This window comes from Oncorhynchus gorbuscha, linkage group LG10 (genome assembly GCF_021184085.1).
Source record: "Oncorhynchus gorbuscha isolate QuinsamMale2020 ecotype Even-year linkage group LG10, OgorEven_v1.0, whole genome shotgun sequence".
In the NCBI taxonomy this organism is placed as follows: Eukaryota; Metazoa; Chordata; class Actinopteri; order Salmoniformes; family Salmonidae; genus Oncorhynchus; species Oncorhynchus gorbuscha.
In genome coordinates, this window is record NC_060182.1 from 95,152,161 (window position 1) to 95,170,259 (window position 18,099).

Genomic DNA, 18,099 nt, shown 5'->3' on the forward strand with positions numbered 1-18,099 from the left:
AAATTTAATTTAAATAAAAACATACATTTGTGACTAAAAACATAAAACATGCATTTGAGTATTTCAGACAAAGTAAACACTTTGAAGGAGCTCAAGGCAGACGGGGTGGAACGAGAGGCAGGTACAAGGAGATGGGGTGGAACGAGAGGCAGGTACAAGGAGATGGGGTGGAACGAGAGGCAGGTACAAGGAGATGGGGTGGAACGAGAGGCAGGTACAAGGAGATGGGGTGGAACGAGAGGCAGGTACATACAAGGAGACGGGGTGGAACGAGAGGCAGGTACATACAAGGAGACGGGGTGGAACGAGAGGCAGGTACATACAAGGAGACGGGGTGGAACGAGAGGCAGGTACATACAAGGAGACGGGGTGGAACGAGAGGCAGGTACATACAAGGAGACGGGGTGGAACGAGAGGCAGGTACATACAAGGAGACGGGGTGGAACGAGAGGCAGGTACATACAAGGAGACTGGGTGGAACGAGAGGCAGGTACATACAAGGAGATGGGGTGGAACGAGAGGCAGGTACATACAAGGAGATGGGGTGGAACGAGAGGCAGGTACATACAAGGAGATGGGGTGGAACGAGAGGCAGGTACATACAAGGAGATGGGGTGGAACGAGAGGCAGGTACATACAAGGAGATGGGGTGGAACGAGAGGCAGGTACAAGGAGATGGGGTGGAACGAGAGGCAGGTACAAGGAGATGGGGTGGAACGAGAGGCAGGTACAAGGAGATGGGGTGGAACGAGAGGCAGGTACAAGGAGATGGGGTGGAACGAGAGACAGGTACAAGGAGATGGGGTGGAACGAGGCAGAAGCCAGATTCCAGTGTAGGTGCACACTGATGAAGACGAGGCAGAAGCCAGATTCCAGTGTAGGTACACACTGATGAAGACGAGGCAGAAGCCAGATTCCAGTGTAGGCACACACTGATGAAGACGAGGCAGAAGCCAGATTCCAGTGTAGGTACACACTGATGAAGACTGATAATATACTCACTGCTCTACATCATGGAGGATGACCTGTTCGTCGTTACCTTGAGAAAGAGACACAACAGACCACAAATTAACACATGAAAATCAGGCTACGCGTCGGACCCATAGAACACTAAATCTAAATACTATAAACTGGATGGTTCGAGCCCTGAATGATGATTGGCTGACACCCGTGGTATATCTGACCGTATACCACAGGTATGACAAAACATGTATTTTTACATTGGTAAACAGTTTATAACAGCAATAAGGTACCTCAAGGGGGGTTTTGTGATATGATATATGGTCAATATACCACAGCTATAGCATCCAGGCACTCCACGTTGCGTTGTGCGTAAGAACAGCCCTTAGCCGTGGTATATCGGCCATATACCACACACGGTTGTGCCTTATTGTTTAATTAGAACACTTTAGTTGAAGGATACCTAGATAAAGACTTCATACCCCATTCATAACCAAAACAGAGGCACATAAGAACATATGACATGCTTAGGGCAACAACTGCATGTTTTTTCATTGCAGTATAACTGATACTACAGTGGCAAAACAAATACACCCAGGCCAGTTTATTAGGTACACCACCCATTTTTTTAAAAAAGGATCCCTTCTACAGACAGTGAGTCACGTGGCTGTGTTTTCCTATATAAAAAGCAGGCAGACAGGCATCAAGGCATTCAGCTACTGTTCCGATTGAGTGGGGGCAAAATGAGTGACCTGAGCATTGTATAATCGTCTGTGCCAGGCACACTGGTTCCAGTGTCTCGGGCACACCGTTGTCTAGGGTTTACAGAGAATAGTGTGACAAACAAAAATCCTCCAGTCAGCGGCAGACCTGTGGGCGAAGAGAGGTCGAAGGACAATAGCAAAAACTGTACAAGTTAAAACAGGCATACAGCAGGCCTGTTCTCTGTGTTGTCCCTCACATACAGCAGGCCTGTTCTCTGTGTTGTCCCTCACATACAGCAGGCCTGTTCTCTGTGTTGTCCCTCACATACAGCAGGCCTGTTCTCTGTGTTGTCCCTCACATACAGCAGGCCTGTTCTCTGTGTTGTCCCTCACATACAGCAGGCCTGTTCTCTGTGTTGTCCCTCACATACAGCAGGCCTGTTCTCTGTGTTGTCCCTCACATACAGCAGGCCTGTTCTCTGTGTTGTCCCTCACATACAGCAGGCCTGTTCTCTGTGTTGTCCCTCACATACAGCAGGCCTGTTCTGTTCACCAATTGAAGCCTCTCATACTCTGAAACAACAGCTCCAGTTACTTATGTCCTGCAGCAGTCAGCCAATCACAGATGGGAATTGTGTTTTTTTAACAATACCCAGGGCTTATTTATATATATTTTTTTACTGGTTTTCACATCTCTTATTGTAAATGAGTCTGACTGTTCCATTTGGTTTCACTGTAACCAGGAGGAGACGTTCATCAACCGTGTGAAACAGAAACAGACAAATAACGGTGCAGTGGAATAGTGGTTTGCAGAACATCTCGGAACGCACAACTCGTCAGTCCTTGTCACAGATGGGCTAAAGCATAGCAGCAGACCAACCAACACAGGGCTATAGCAGCAGACAGACAACACCGGGCTATAGCAGCAGACAGACAACACCGGGCTATAGCAGCAGACAGACAACACCTGGCTATAGCAGCAGACAGACAACACCTGGCTATAGCAGCAGACAGACAACACCTGGCTATAGCAGCAGACAGACAACACCGGGCTATAGCAGCAGACAGACAACACCTGGCTATAGCAGCAGACAGACAACACCTGGCTATAGCAGCAGACAGACAACACCTGGCTATAGCAGCAGACCGACCAACACCTGGCTATAGCAGCAGACAGACAACACCTGGCTATAGCAGCAGACAGACAACACCTGGCTATAGCAGCAGACAGACAACACCGGGCTATAGCAGCAGACAGACAACACCGGGCTATAGCAGCAGACAGACAACACCGGGCTATAGCAGCACACCGGCCAACACCTGGCTATAGCAGCAGACCGACAACACCGGGCTATAGCAGCAGACAGACAACACCTGGCTATAGCAGCAGACAGACAACACCTGGCTATAGCAGCAGACAGACAACACCTGGCTATAGCAGCAGACAGACAACACCGGGCTATAGCAGCACACCGGCCAACACCTGGCTATAGCAGCAGACCGACAACACCAGGCTATAGCAGCAGACAGACAACACCTGGCTATAGCAGCAGACAGACAACACCTGGCTATAGCAGCAGACAGACAACACCTGGCTATAGCAGCAGACCGACCAACACCTGGCTATAGCAGCAGACCGACCAACACAGGGCTATAGCAGCAGACAGACAACACCTGGCTATAGCAGCAGACCGACAACACCTGGCTATAGCAGCACACTGGCCAACACAGGGCTATAGCAGCAGACAGACCAACACCTGGCTATAGCAGCAGACCGACCAACACCTGGCTATAGCAGCAGACCGACCAACACCGGGCTATAGCAGCAGACCGACCAACACCTGGCTATAGCAGCAGACCGACCAACACCAGGCTATAGCAGCAGACCGACCAACACCTGGCTATAGCAGCAGACCGACCAACACAGGGCTATAGCAGCAGACAGACAACACCGGGCTATAGCAGCAGACAGACAACACCGGGCTATAGCAGCAGACCGGCCAACACAGGGCTATAGCAGCAGACCGACCAACACAGGGCTATAGCAGCAGACCGGCCAACACAGGGCTATAGCAGCAGACCGGCCAACACAGGGCTATAGCAGCAGACCGGCCAACACAGGGCTATAGCAGCAGACCGGCCAACACAGGGCTATAGCAGCAGACCGGCCAACACAGGGCTATAGCAGCACACCGACCAACACCTGGCTATAGCAGCAGACCGACCAACACCTGGCTATAGCAGCACACCGACCAACACCTGGCTATAGCAGCAGACCGACCAACACCTGGCTATAGCAGCAGACCGACCAACACCTGGCTATAGCAGCAGACCGACCTCACGTACAGAGCGCCGACAAATTATTATGAATGTGTTATGTACTGTATGCTGCTACCTACCAGTCCTTATAAAGTAGTGGTGTGATTTCTGAAAAACAACATATCGATTTATATAAACAGCTGATGTCAGCTAACTCGAGCCCTCTACAAACTAATATGAAGTGAACCACTATAACTCCCATAGTGGTAGATTAACCAGTAGTCACCACTCAAAGCCTGTCAAACCATGATCTAAAACTCTGTCTGAACTCCAACTGTGGGTGTTCATCAAGATGCATAGTGTTGTGTTCCACACTCATGCTCCAGTGCATTCTCTTGAGTACGTTTCCTGTGAGGATTAGTGTGTGGAGAACGCATAAAACATGACATTAGAGAATCATTCTAATGTATTACCTCACACTGAGCAGCACTCCCCCTACTGTATTACCTCACGCTGAGCAGCACTCCCCCTACTGTATTACCTCACGCTGAGCAGCACCTCCCCCTACTGTATTACCTCACGCTGAGCAGCCCTCCCCCTACTGTATTACCTCACGCTGAGCAGCACTCCCCTACTGTATTACCTCACGCTGAGCAGCACTCCCCTACTGTATTACCTCAGCACTCCCCCTACTGTATTACCTCACGCTGATCAGCACTCCCCTACTGTATTACCTCACACTACCCCTACTGTATTACCTCATGCTGATCAGCACTCCCCTACTGTATTACCTCATGCTGAGCAGCACCCCCCTACTGTATTACCTCATGCTGATCAGCACTCCCCTACTGTATTACCTCTCACGATGAGCAGCACTCCCCCTACTGTATTACCTCAGCACTCCCTACTGTATTACCTCACGCTGAGCAGCACTCCCCTACTGTATTACCTCACACTGAGCAGCACTCCCCCTACTGTATTACCTCACACTGAGCAGCACTCCCCCTACTGTATTACCTCACACTGAGCAGCACTCCCCTACTGTATTACCTCAGCACTCCCCCTACTGTATTACCTCACACTGAGCAGCACTCCCCCCCTACTGTATTACCTCAGCACTCCCTACTGTATTACCTCAGCACTCCCCCTACTGTATTACCACACGCTGAGCAGCCTCCCCCTGTACTGTTACCTCAGCACTCCCCCTACTGTATTACCTCACGCTGAGCAGCACTCCCCCTACTGTATTACCTCACACTCCCCTACTGTATTACCTCACACTCCCCCTACTGTATTACCTCACGCTGAGCAGCACTCCCTACTGTATTACCTCACACTCCCCCTACTGTATTACCTCACACCCCCTACTGTATTACCTCTCACACTGAGCAGCACTCCCCTACTGTATTACCTCACACTCCCCTACTGTATTACCTCACACTCCCTACTGTATTACCTCACACTGAGCAGCACTCCCCCTACTGTGATACCTCACACTCCCCTACTGTATTACCTCACACTCCCCCTACTGTATTACTTCATGCTGAGCAGCACCCCCCTACTGTATTACCTCACGCTGAGCAGCACTCCCCCACTGTATTACCTCCACTCCCCTACTATATTACCTCACGCTGAGCAGCACTCCCCTACTGTATTACTCACACTCCCCTACTGTATTACCTCACGCTGAGCAGCACTCCCCTACTGTATTACCCTCACACTCCCCTACTGTATTACCTCACGCTGAGCAGCACTCCCCCTACTGTATTGCCTCACACTGAGCAGCACTCCCCCTACTGTATTACCTCACACCCCCCCTACTGTATTACCTCCACTGAGCAGCACTCCCTACTGTATTACCTCTCCTCCCCCTACTACAGAAAAAAATGACCCAAACGAATGTTATGCTTGGTTGATGTTAATTCTTCGTTGGTAGTTGTTAGCTACCAATTATACGGTGGCTATCTAGCTAGCTAACAGTAGTAGCTAGCCAGTTCGCCCTATTGACTTGCGATCTACGCACACTACAGTTGGCATTGTAGGCAGGTAAACGTGCCAAAGCGAACACAGTATGTGTTTATTAACGTAGCAAGCTAAAATATTTAAATCAGGCAAAATATGGAGATGTGAATGGGCAACCATTCTGAGTTTATTCTCTCTCACTTCAGCTCAAATAACGACGCCATTGATTTCAAGAAACGTTAAGCTTGCCCCAAATGGTCCGTTTCGCATACTTTGATTTGGACTTACTTACTCCGACCATCCCGTGCTCAGAACTAAAACAAAACGGATAATTGTATTTTGTCTCACCCCCAGAGAACACCCTCTTGTTGGTGCTGTCGAAGGCCAGGCAGAAGATGTTGGAGAGGTGTTCTCCCTTCAGTATGAGAGGCTTGGCCGAGCGAGCATGGAGAACTCTCTCCATATCCCACAGCAGCACTCTGCGGTCGTCCCCTCCTGTAGATAGGGAAGACGCATCCACAGTAAACAAAACCAGTGAAAACAAACTCGTGGTTTGGTCTGGGGTTATTACTCTTGCAAGGCCCACCAGTAGAGAAACACACTCGACTCTGAACAGTTGACGTTGAGATGTGTCTGTTACTTGAACTCTGTGAAGCATTTATTGGGGTCCAATCTGAGGTGCAGTTATTTTCCTGATTTCTGAAGCTGGTAACTAATGAACTTATCCTCTGAAGCAGAGGCAACTCTGGGTATTTCATTCCTGTGGCGTTCCTCACGAGAGCCAGTTTCATCATAACGCTTGATGGTTTTTGCAAACTTGCACTTTAACTTTCAAAGTTCTTGAAATTTTTCAAATTGACTGACCTTCACGAAGGGTCTGAATACTTAAGGTATTCGTTTTTAATTTCTTATGAAATTTGCAAAACATTTCTAAAAACCTGTTTTTGCTTTGTGTGTAGATTGATAATGAAAACCATTTATTTAATCAATTTTAAATATATAAATACAGATCCTAATCTTAGCAAGAGGAATTATGGTGGGGGGGTTATGAAAATCAACCCGATATCAAAGGAAGGAGCAGGAACGTATAAAACTGCACAGCGTATGAGATCAGAACTAGAGATGAAGCATACGACACAATTAAACAGACCAATAACAGCAATAAAACAAACATACCAAAACATGAGAAACCTATATTCAGCAAGGTGAATCATTTTGATTCTGAATATTACAGCTTGCTGCTACAGTCATGTCACAGATAGACATACTTGGTAATGTTGTGGTAACGTTAGCATGTTATCCAGCTGACAAGCTAACCTAGCTAACGTTAGGTTTTATTTGCTAGTCGTTAGCCAAAATGATTGTCAGTTTTACGCATGCAGGCTTGGCCTGTACATGCCAGTCTTTTTTCCTGGTCATAATTTACCAATTGGCATGTTGACAATAGATTAACAGGGAGCAAAATGTGCATATTCGCCGTCCTAACCAACTAAGCTTGATATCTGACGTGCTAGCTAGTCAGCTAGGAATCCGTCAACACACTAGCTGCTCGGATAGCAACTTCCATAACTAGTGATGGTCAATTCACCAACTTACCGGACACAAGGTATTCCCCTCCATTGTTGGAAAACTCAATGGCGTTTACACACCCGAAATGTCCCAGCATATCTTTCTTGTAAAGGCTTGTGCATCCTGCCAACCGGAGTCTCTGAAATTCTTCCTTCATCAGCGGGTTCCCGAAAAGCCTTCTCTGAGACAGAAAGCCCACAGAGGACCGCATACCGCAACCCTTCACCTCCTTCATTTTCTTTCCTGGAGCCGTTAGCTAGCTAGTTAGCCTGCTTAGCTAAAACACAGCAGAAAGATAGCTTGCAATTCCTCACCAACTTGTGCACTTTAACTTTTCCCGATATTGTGCGCTTCATTACCCCGAAAATTGTACATGTTTCCAAGTTCATATATGCAATCCGTCTGTCTCTAACCTACGTTAAGGAGAAGGGAGATATCCCCGAGCGTAATGCTGTTGTTGTCAGCAGCAGTGCCGTTTCCGTGTAGTCACTTCCGGTTCAGCTTCCGGTTCCGCTCCCCTTCGGTCGTCACTAGTTACCACAGTCATAAACCCCGCCTATACCATTTATATTCTTAAAATGTGACCTTAAACATGTTTCGAAGCGTAGGATCTTAAATATTTCATATCGGGGAGAAATAATAATTTTCAACAACAAAAAAAAGTTACATTGACACCCACTTTTATTTGGGTTCCCACACCGTCTCATCTTTACGTTACAATGGGACCACCTGTACTATCTGGCATGCTCCCAAACACCTGTGTACCTGTGTGTAGTAACGGAAGGCCGCGAGGAACCGTGTTGTCACTGAAAAATACTGTCGGCTGCAACGGCGATAAAGCTGGTTAAAACACTATTTGTGAAATTATTTTGACGTGATATGAAAGTAAGGACTTTGTTTCTAGAACCGTGTCGCAATTGAGACTCGATTAATGTATTTGGCTGCCAGAGCCAGTGTACATATGTTATATTTAGAAGGACCTTGGACCTGTATCTACTTCCTGTCCAGTATGGAGGAAGTTAGAGGTATTTCCGTGACACAATGCTAACGCTATGACGGAGTATCAGATACTCATAGACTGTCAACTTCCTTCAAATCGCACGCAGAGGCATACAAATGGTATCCATATGTTAATTTGACCGTGGGGAAGTAGACAAAGGACCTCATCGCCAAAATCCCGAAAGAAGAGTACATATCGGGCCAGCCTAACCTTAAATGAAGACACAAGCACATTTGTTTTCATTAACTTTTACGATAGTCAATATATCGCATTAGTGGCTACTCACACCTGCTCTCAGGTCCGGTTTTGACTAACAGAATTACATTTTCGTAGCAGGTTTAGAAAGAGGGTTACATTTTATGTGTAGTTAATGTCAAATTTGTCCCTGGCGACTCGAACACAGCTTACAATAGCTACAACCAGGCTTGTCGGAGAACAAACGTGGTTTCTAATAATGCGATTCTGCCCGCTTTAAAATCCTCTCAGAACGTCGTAACACGCCAGCTGACCCATTCAAGACAATTAGCCTCCCAAATAATACGCCTATATAATTCCTCACTTGAACCATACACTGCACTTTTAAAAAATGATATCATTTGGGAAAGTTGGCTTACCATAATAAATTAAACATTACTGTCAATTGAATTTGCAGCAACAAAAAACAACATTAAAGATTCATATCACATTTAAATAAGTAAATCAAAAGCACACATTTTAGTCTAGTTTTTTATTCCCGACATTGGGATTACAGTGGTAGTCTTTAAATAAATAAAAACATTTTAATAGGGAACCTTCCATTCACACCATATTTATAACACAACATAAAATACTTTTGCCAAAGAAAAGAAATACAGGCGTTGCCAGTTCAACATGAAGCCTTTGAGGCTTCACAAAGCAAATAATTTACCTCACTGAGGGGAGCACGTGTGCATCCCAATATCTCCTTTCTCCAGAAATGTGCACTTGTTCACTTCCATTCCATTCACTCCCTCTAACGACCCATGCCTCCACCAATACAACGGTTCTAGATTTGTGGGGAGTAGTGAATGAGTGCACGCTTCAGGAGGAAGGAGAGAGATAATTGGGACGTAGCCACTGTATACCATAGGAGTTATAGACTATTTGGAGTAATACATTTCTCCCCTTGGTATAACTGTGTAGGGGGGTAGCCAGAGAACCTCAACTTGGCAAGAATGGATACCTGGCATCAACCTATTAAAACTTTAGTTCAGTTTATTACAGCCACACTTCCAAGCCTGGGTAACTATTTCATCGATGTATCAAAACGGGGGTTACTTCTGTACGTCAAGAAGAAATAATTTTGGTAATGGTTACATTTTTAGGCACACAATGAAATAGCTACTACAACAGTAGGCTATAATGTATTTCAAAGTGTTTTGACAAAATATCACCAAGGATTGTAATAACTAGTAACATTTTATTTTATTTTTTTAGACAAAAGGATTGGTTGATGATAATTCAATAGATAAGGAGTCATTTGGTTGCTATAGTTTAAAGCTTCTCTAACTTCTGTAATATTAGGGCGCCTGGCTGTTTTTAGAAGTGTTTTTAAATAAGAATTGAAATAGCACCAGTGTTTTGCAGAGTGGAATCTGAGAGATCAAGTAAAAATAAGGACAATCTGATCTTACACAACAATGTAGTGCAGTTGTATTGTATGGCTTCAATGCACACATTTAAATTAGCCTTCCTTTCTTGTTTTAAATGTCTGTTCAGCTCAGGAATATGACAGATTACAATGCCTGTCTATGTGCCTTTGTGAGCTACAGCTAGTTGGCATCAGTGGTGTATTCATTAGTGGTACACGGTTGCGAAACAAGTTTCTTATTGGACAAGTTCACGTAGTCCCACCCCATCTTCTTTCATTAAGTAGTAGTAGTAGTAGGTTATCATAAGGCGCAGGTAAGTAGCAAACTAAACAGAGTCATATACAGTGCCTTCAGAAAGTATTCAGACCCCTTGACTTTTTCCACATTTTGTTACGTTACAGCCTTAAATAAATAAAAATCCTCAGCAATCTACACACAATACCCCATAATGACAAAGCGAGAATAGTTTTAAAATGTATTTTTTTTTAAATAAATGTTTGCTAATTTATAAAAATGTAAAAAGCAGATACCTTATGTAAATAAGTATTCAGACCCTTTGCTATGAGACTCGAAATTGAGCTCAGGTGCATCCTGTTTCCATTGGTCATCCTTGAGACGTTTCTACAACTTGATTGGAGTCCACCTGTGGTAAATTCAATTAATTGGACATGATTTGGAAAGGCACACCTGTCTACATAAGGTCCCACAGTTGACAGGGCATGTCAGAGCAACAAAAAAGAAGCCAAGGCTGTAACCTAGCAACAAAAAAAAAGCCAAGGCTGTAACCTAGCAACAAAACAAAACAAAAAAAAGCCAAGGCTGTAACCTAGCAACAAAACAAAAAAAGCCAAGGCTGTAACCTAGCAACAAAACAAAAAAGTGGAAAAAGTCAAGAGGTCCAAATGTACTGCGTTTAGAAAGCTGGGCTTTTACAATGTGGAATATTGTTCTAATCCTACACATTCAGTTACACGATTTAAATATTCAATGTGTAATGTTAAACGGGGGAGCTAACATGGCCGCTATATGTGTAATGTTAAACGGAGGAGCTAACATGGCCGCTATATGTGTAATGTTAAACGGAGGAGCTAACATGGCCGCTAAACGGAGGAGCTAACATGGCCGTTAAACGGAGGAGCTAACATGGCCGTTAAACGGAGGAGCTAACATGGCCGTTAAACGGAGGAGCTAACATGGCCGTTAAACGGAGGAGCTAACATGGCTGCTATATGTGTACCGTTAAATGGAGGAGCTAACATGGCCGCTAAACGGAGGAGCTAACATGGCCGTTAAACGGAGGAGCTAACATGGCTGCTATACGGAGGAGCTAACATGGCTGCTATATGTGTAACGTTAAATGGAGGAGCTAACATGGCCGCTAAACGGAGGAGCTAACATGGCTGCTATATGTGTTGCGTTTAACGGAAGAGCTAACATGGCCGCTATATGCGTAATGTTTAACGGAGGAGCTAACATGGCCGCTATATGCGTTACGTTTAACGGAGGAGCTAACATGGCTGCTATATGTGTAATGTTTAACGGAGGAGCTAACATGGCCGCTATATGTGTTACGTTTAACGGAGGAGCTAACATGGCCGCTACATGTGTAACGTTAAACGTGGAGGAGCTAACATGGCCGCTACATGTGTAACGTTAAACGTGGAGGAGCTAACATGGCCGCTACATGTGTAACGTTAAACGTGGAGGAGCTAACATGGCCGCTATATGTGTAACGTTAAACGTGGAGGAGCTAACATGGCCGCTACATGTGTAACGTTAAACAGAGGAGCTAACATGGCCGCTACATGTGTAACGTTAAACGGAGGAGCTAACATGGCCGTTAAACGGAGGAGCTAACATGGCCGCTACATGTGTAACGTTAAACGGAGGAGCTAACATGGCCGCTACATGTGTAACGTTAAACGGAGGAGCTAACATGGCCGCTAAACGGAGGAGCTAACATGGCCGCTAAACGGAGGAGCTAACATGGCCGCTAAACGGAGGAGCTAACATGGCCGCTAAACGGAGGAGCTAACATGGCCGCTAAACGGAGGAGCTAACATGGCCGCTAAACGGAGGAGCTAACATGGCCGCTAAACGGAGGAGCTAACATAACATGGCTGCTATATGTGTAACGTTAAACGGAGGAGCTAACATGACCGCTATAGTCCGTTGACGTGTCATGAAAAACGCACCAACGGCAGAAACGTCAACGTTCCCAAACTCTCTAGCGACACACGTGGCCTCTGGTAGCAGGTAATGAGTGAGCTGCAGTCTGTCTGGTATTCAGCCTAGAAGATGTGTGGTTGCTGTGAGATAAAGAGATTTAGGGGACCGGTGATATGTTATCTCTGCTGGTGGCACACCCATGGCTGCCTTTCAAAAGAAGGAAGGTGGAAAAAGAAAGTGAGAGAGATGCACCAACCATTAGTTAGTGCAGGGTCAGTTCCATCTCAATTATGATTTGTGTTTACATATATTTGATTGGATGTACAGGACATATACAGCACATTGTAGCCTGGTTACCAGTCTGTTTGTGCCATCATTCCACTCCTTGTCATTGCCAAACATATATATTTTTTATTTATTTTACCTTTATTTTACTAGGCAAGTCAGTTAAGAACAAATTCTTATTTTCAATAACGGCCTAGGAACAGTGGGTTAACTGCCTGTTCAGGGGCAGAACGACAGATTTGTACCTTGTCAGCTCGGTGATTTGAACTTGCAACCTTTCGGTTACTAGTCCAATGCTCTAACCACTAGGCTACCCTGCCGCCTCTACACTCTAACCACTAGGCTACCCTGCCGCCCCTGACAGAGTTTTAAAAGAAGGGAAAAAGAGTGGAATAATAGCACAGAACAGGTCTGTATTTCAGGCTACAGTAAGTCTATTGTACATGTCAGTCTTCTTCCGATGAGTGCAGAAGGGTCTCAGTGACCCGCTACAACAACAGGAGTCACTGTCCTTAGGGAGTATTCATTAGTGCACAGTGTAGCAAACCCGCAGTGCAACGGGAAAACGTTTAGCAACTTGAAATAGTTTTATTTTGGACAAATTCAGGTCGGTTCCTTTCCTGTTTCCCATTATGTTTGCTTCTGTTTGGTTCCTAATGAATACACCCCAGGACTCGGGGTGTTCTAGAATGGTTTCAGTCCAGGATCCAGACCACTTCCTCTTTTATGTGTTGTCCATCTTCCATTGTTTCAGGGCCTTTTGGTCACAAAGTTATCTTGTTAAATTGTGCCTGGCAAAGGTGTTTGAAACAATCTATCTTTGCCACATTAGAAAAAAAGCAAAGAGCGGGAGGGAGGGCGAAATGTTACGCATCGCTAGTTATAGAGGAGTTTTTCCAAAATATTTATTTAAGTAGGTTTCCGCTCGGCTTTGTGTATAGAAAATCAGATTTAAAAAAAAAAAAACCTGGTGAGAAACAAATCTCCTTATGACAGCCGACGCCTTGGTAACTTTAGAATTAACACAACAACAAACATAGAAGTATAAACAATAGGTACATCTGGGGCTTAAATTAAGACAGTGGGGTGGGCAGATGTGTGTTGCCTGGTCCCAGATCTGTTTGTGCTGCCGTGCAAACGTTGGGTTTGACAATTGACCATAGGAGTTGGAAAGAGCACAGACAGATCTGGGACCAGACTAAGATGTGCGGGGGGGTTGGCTATTGACCATAGGAGTTGGAAAGAGCACAGACAGATCTGGGACCAGTCTAAGATGTGCGGGGGGTTTGGCTATTGACCATAGGAGTTGGAAAGAGCACAGACAGATCTGGGACCAGTCTAAGATGTGCGGGGGGGGGGGGGTGTTTGGCTATTATAAAAGCTATTGGCACATGAGGGAGGGGACGCTGTCCTCCGTTCCAGATGAGTCTCTATGGTAACGGGGCCCGCTACTATGGCAACGCGCCGCTTGTCAGTAAGGCCCTTTACTGTGTCCAAAGGTCCCGATGGGGAAATGTTTGACGTGTGACGACCATTGTGCCGCCAACTGGAAAAACTTAACGTCGTTCCACGCCACGCCGTCAATCAGCACTGGAAGAAAATAATAGATTAAACAAACAAAAAAATTTAATCTAGAAATAATCCCGAATCACACAATGAAATACCTAACAATTTATAAATTGTTATACTAAACCTAGTTCATGATTATCGATGTAATACCTGGATCAGATAAGCATCTGTTAAAAGACAAGATGGTCTACAGCTAGACAGATGTAAACCCACACTAATGTAACAAGAGAGTTGGTTGTCTTGGTGTCCAGAGATGAGGAGTCTTACCCCTCAGCATGGTCTGCTGGTGCTTGGCCGTGCAGATCAGTCGACTGATGCCATCGATCACCTGGCTCTTAGACTCCACATCCTTGTCTTTAGTCTTCTTTGGCAGGAATATTACTGAGAAGGAGAGAGAGAACTGAAGAGTCAGGATTCCTAATTTTATGATGTCATAAAGGAAAACGCCAATCATCACAATCAACGATGACGACAGACAATTTTTTTTAGCAAAGTTAGGAATGCATGAATAAACTCAAGTTTTAGGATTTAGGCTTTGCATTTCGGTCTTTCCAATAGCTTCACTATCAGGATAATAATATATACAGGAGTGAGTCCATTCATGAAAGGGAGTGTGACAGAGAGACCCGACACTAGTAACGTCTGTGAGTGCAGCGGAACTTCAAAAAGAGTGCTTACGAGTCAACCCCAGGACTCATTCATAAAGATACAATATAACCATTTTAAAATGTGCCCTCACCCTTCTTGTTCTTCTCCTTCATGACCACGGTCATGGACATGGCGGGCTGTGGCTGGGCCCCGGCCTGGGGGAGCCTGCTGACCTGCAGCGAGCGGAACGTACACTTCAGAGTGTTCTTAGAGGAGGACGAGTCCCTTTTCTCCACGTCTCTCTTCCTGTCAGCCGGGGAGGGAGCCACCCAGTAGTCCACCTGTAGTCCCATCAGCTCCCCCTGGGGAGAACTACAATACCCAGCAGAGGAAGAGTAACATGAAGAGAATAGTACGAGATGAAAACTTTAGAAAATCAAATGTTAGCTAAATGAACAATATGGAAGCCATAATCAGTCTATTAAACCCCCAGACAGTTATCTTCTCTACTCCTCAAGAAGGAGTCGTGATGGTGTACCTGTGTCTGTGTGTTAGCTGCACCTGTACACCTGAACCAGGTGTTGTGTCTGTGTGTTAGCTGTACCTGTACGAGCTGAACCAGGTGTTGTGTCTGTGTGTTAGCTGTACCTGTACACCTGAACCAGGTGTTGTGTCTGTGTGTTAGCTGTACCTGTACACCTGAACCAGGTGTTGTGTCTGTGTGTTAGCTGTACCTGTACACCTGAACCAGGTGTTGTGTCTGTGTGTTAGCTGTACCTGTACACCTGAACCAGGTGTTGTGTCTGTGTGTTATACCTGTACCTGTACACCTGAACCAGGTGTTGTGTCTGTGTGTTATACCTGTACCTGTACACCTGAACCAGGTGTTGTGTCTGTGTGTTATACCTGTACCTGTACACCTGAACCAGGTGTTGTGTCTGTGTGTTATACCTGTACCTGTACACCTGAACCAGGTGTTGTGTCTGTGTGTTATACCTGTACCTGTACACCTGAACCAGGTGTTGTGTCTGTGTGTTATACCTGTACCTGTACACCTGAACCAGGTGTTGTGTCTGTGTGTTATACCTGTACCTGTACACCTGAACCAGGTGTTGTGTCTGTGTGTTATACCTGTACCTGTACACCTGAACCAGGTGTTGTGTCTGTGTGTTAGCTGTACCTGTACACCTGAACCAGGTGTTGTGTATGTGTGTTAGCTGTACCTGTATGAGCTGAACCAGGTGTTGTGTCTGTGTGTTAGCTGTACCTGTACACCTGAACCAGGTGTTGTGTCTGTGTGTTAGCTGTACCTGTATGAGCTGAACCAGGTGTGGTGTCTGTGTGTTAGCTGTACCTGTATGAGCTGAACCAGGTGTTGTGTCCGTGTGTTAGCTGTACCTGTATGAGCTGAACCAGGTGTTGTGTCCGTGTGTTAGCTGTACCTGTATGAGCTGAAGCTTGTGTTGACAGAGGGGGAGGAGGGAGGGGTGGGCGTGGCTTCCTTCAGGGCGGGGGACACCTGAGGAGGGGTGAAGGAGAGGAGGGCCGTCGCCATGGGAGCTGCATCGTCCGAGTCACCTGACAAAATACACAGGGATTATCATCAACGGGCTACACAATAGACAGAGGGTACAATTACAACAAGTGATAGACTGACAGATTAGGATTAGATGCCTGGACACAGAGTAAACCTACACCTAGATTAAATATTCAAGGATTAGGTTTAATTGGTGCTGGGGAAATCAGCCCTATAAGTACTGTGTAACTACAGTATCACATCCAAAAAGTTGTCATTGTTGACATTAAAGCAGTGCGAACAACAGCATGTTGTTGGTACACTGTGCATTGGTTACTTTATTGTATATTAGCGTGAAAAACCCCCCACACCTCACGACTAACCTGATGTTGCCGATGACTGTTCCACCAGTCCAACTTTCACCATCTGGGGAGGGAGGTCAGAGGTCAGGGTGAAAAGTATGGACACAACGATCAGGTTCAAGGATAAGGACGTATCCTTTAGGGAAAAGCCACTTACCCCGATAAAGGGGATGAACTTCTGACAAGAGTCCTCGTCTGGGCTGTAGTACCAGGGGACAGACAGGGGGGGGGGGGGACAGGCACAGAGTGAGCATGTGCAGAAGTTCCAGGATGGAAGAGGGGATTGTCTCGTGTCTTATCTACTGAGACCAGAGGTTGATGGGTAGTAGGCTAGTGGCCAATCCTCAAGAAAAGGCTTCAGTTGTTGAGACACCTTGTTATTTTCCACATCTCTTATGTCTCCCATTTGATGAAATGGATGTTTGTTTACTGCAAAACTGATCGCTATTGTGACACACCCCTAAACTCAAACTGTATATAATAATGCCTGGAGGGGGGGAGGGGGCACCCCTAAACTCAAACTGTATATAATAATGCCTGGAGGGGGGGGGGCACCCCCTAAACTCAAACTGTATATAATAATGCCTGGAGGGGGGGGCACCCGCTAAACTCAAACTGTATATAATAATGACTGGAGGGGGGGGGGGGGGGCACCACCTAAACTCAAACTGTATATAATAATGCCTGGAGGGGGAGGGGGCACCCCTAAACTCAAACTGTATATAATAATGCCTGGAGGGGGGGGGTGGGGGGCACCCCTAAACTCAAACTGTATATAATAATGCCTGGAGGGGGGCACCCGCTAAACTCAAACTGTATATAATAATGACTGGAGGGGGAGGGGGGGGCACCACCTAAACTCAAACTGTATATAATAATGCCTGGAGGGGGGGGGCACCCCTAAACTCAAACTGTATATAATAATGCCTGGAGGGGGGGGGGGGGGGGGGGGCACCACCTAAACTCAAACTGTATATAATAATGACTGGAGGGGGGGGGGGCACCACCTAAACTCAAACTGTATATAATAATGCCTGGAGGGGGGCACCCCTAAACTCAAACTGTATATAATAATGCCTGGAGGGGGGGCACCCCTAAACTCAAACTGTATATAATAATGCCTGGAGGGGGGCACCACCTAAACTCAAACTGTATATAATAATGACTGGAGGGGGAGGGGGGCACCACCTAAACTCAAACTGTATATAATAATGACTGGAGGGGGAGGGGGGCACCACCTAAACTCAAACTGTATATAATAATGCCTGGAGGGGGAGGGGCACCCCTAAACTCAAACTGTATATAATAATGACTGGAGGGGGAGGGGGGGGGGGGCACCACCTAAACTCAAACTGTATATAATAATGCCTGGAGGGGAGGGGCACCCCTAAACTCAAACTGTATATAATAATGCCTGGAGGAGGAGGGGGGAGGCACCTAAATACATTTTATTTTTAATCTTTATTTAAACTTTTAACTAGGCAAGTCAGTTAAGAACAAATGATTATTTACAATAACGGGATTGGTGGGGTAAACTGCCTTGTTC

At 45.9% G+C, this 18,099-nt stretch overlaps 2 protein-coding genes across 5 annotated transcripts in view; both read right to left on the reverse strand.

The window, feature by feature from the left end:
* The window catches only part of LOC124045365 (DDB1- and CUL4-associated factor 5-like), a 49,474-nt gene extending 41,465 nt beyond the window's left edge, over nucleotides 1–8,009 (reverse strand). Inside the window, exons 1-3 of the mRNA XM_046364662.1 lie at nucleotides 7,482–8,009; nucleotides 6,234–6,380; nucleotides 1,003–1,039 (exon numbers count right to left, since the gene is read on the reverse strand). Coding sequence (XP_046220618.1) covers nucleotides 1,003–1,039; nucleotides 6,234–6,380; nucleotides 7,482–7,689 — 392 coding nt within the window. The 5' untranslated portion in view covers nucleotides 7,690–8,009. The remainder of the gene's footprint in view (nucleotides 1–1,002; nucleotides 1,040–6,233; nucleotides 6,381–7,481) is intronic.
* A 5,847-nt stretch (nucleotides 8,010–13,856) lies between these two features.
* The window catches only part of LOC124046790 (phosphofurin acidic cluster sorting protein 2-like), a 127,916-nt gene continuing 123,673 nt past the window's right edge, over nucleotides 13,857–18,099 (reverse strand). For all 4 annotated transcript variants that reach the window (XM_046367543.1, XM_046367542.1, XM_046367541.1 and 1 more), the window contains exons 19-24: nucleotides 16,711–16,753; nucleotides 16,575–16,617; nucleotides 16,118–16,253; nucleotides 14,827–15,047; nucleotides 14,355–14,468; nucleotides 13,857–14,108 (exon numbers count right to left, since the gene is read on the reverse strand). In XM_046367543.1, coding sequence (XP_046223499.1) covers nucleotides 13,990–14,108; nucleotides 14,355–14,468; nucleotides 14,827–15,047; nucleotides 16,118–16,253; nucleotides 16,575–16,617; nucleotides 16,711–16,753 — 676 coding nt within the window. In that variant the 3' untranslated portion in view covers nucleotides 13,857–13,989. The remainder of the gene's footprint in view (nucleotides 14,109–14,354; nucleotides 14,469–14,826; nucleotides 15,048–16,117; nucleotides 16,254–16,574; nucleotides 16,618–16,710; nucleotides 16,754–18,099) is intronic.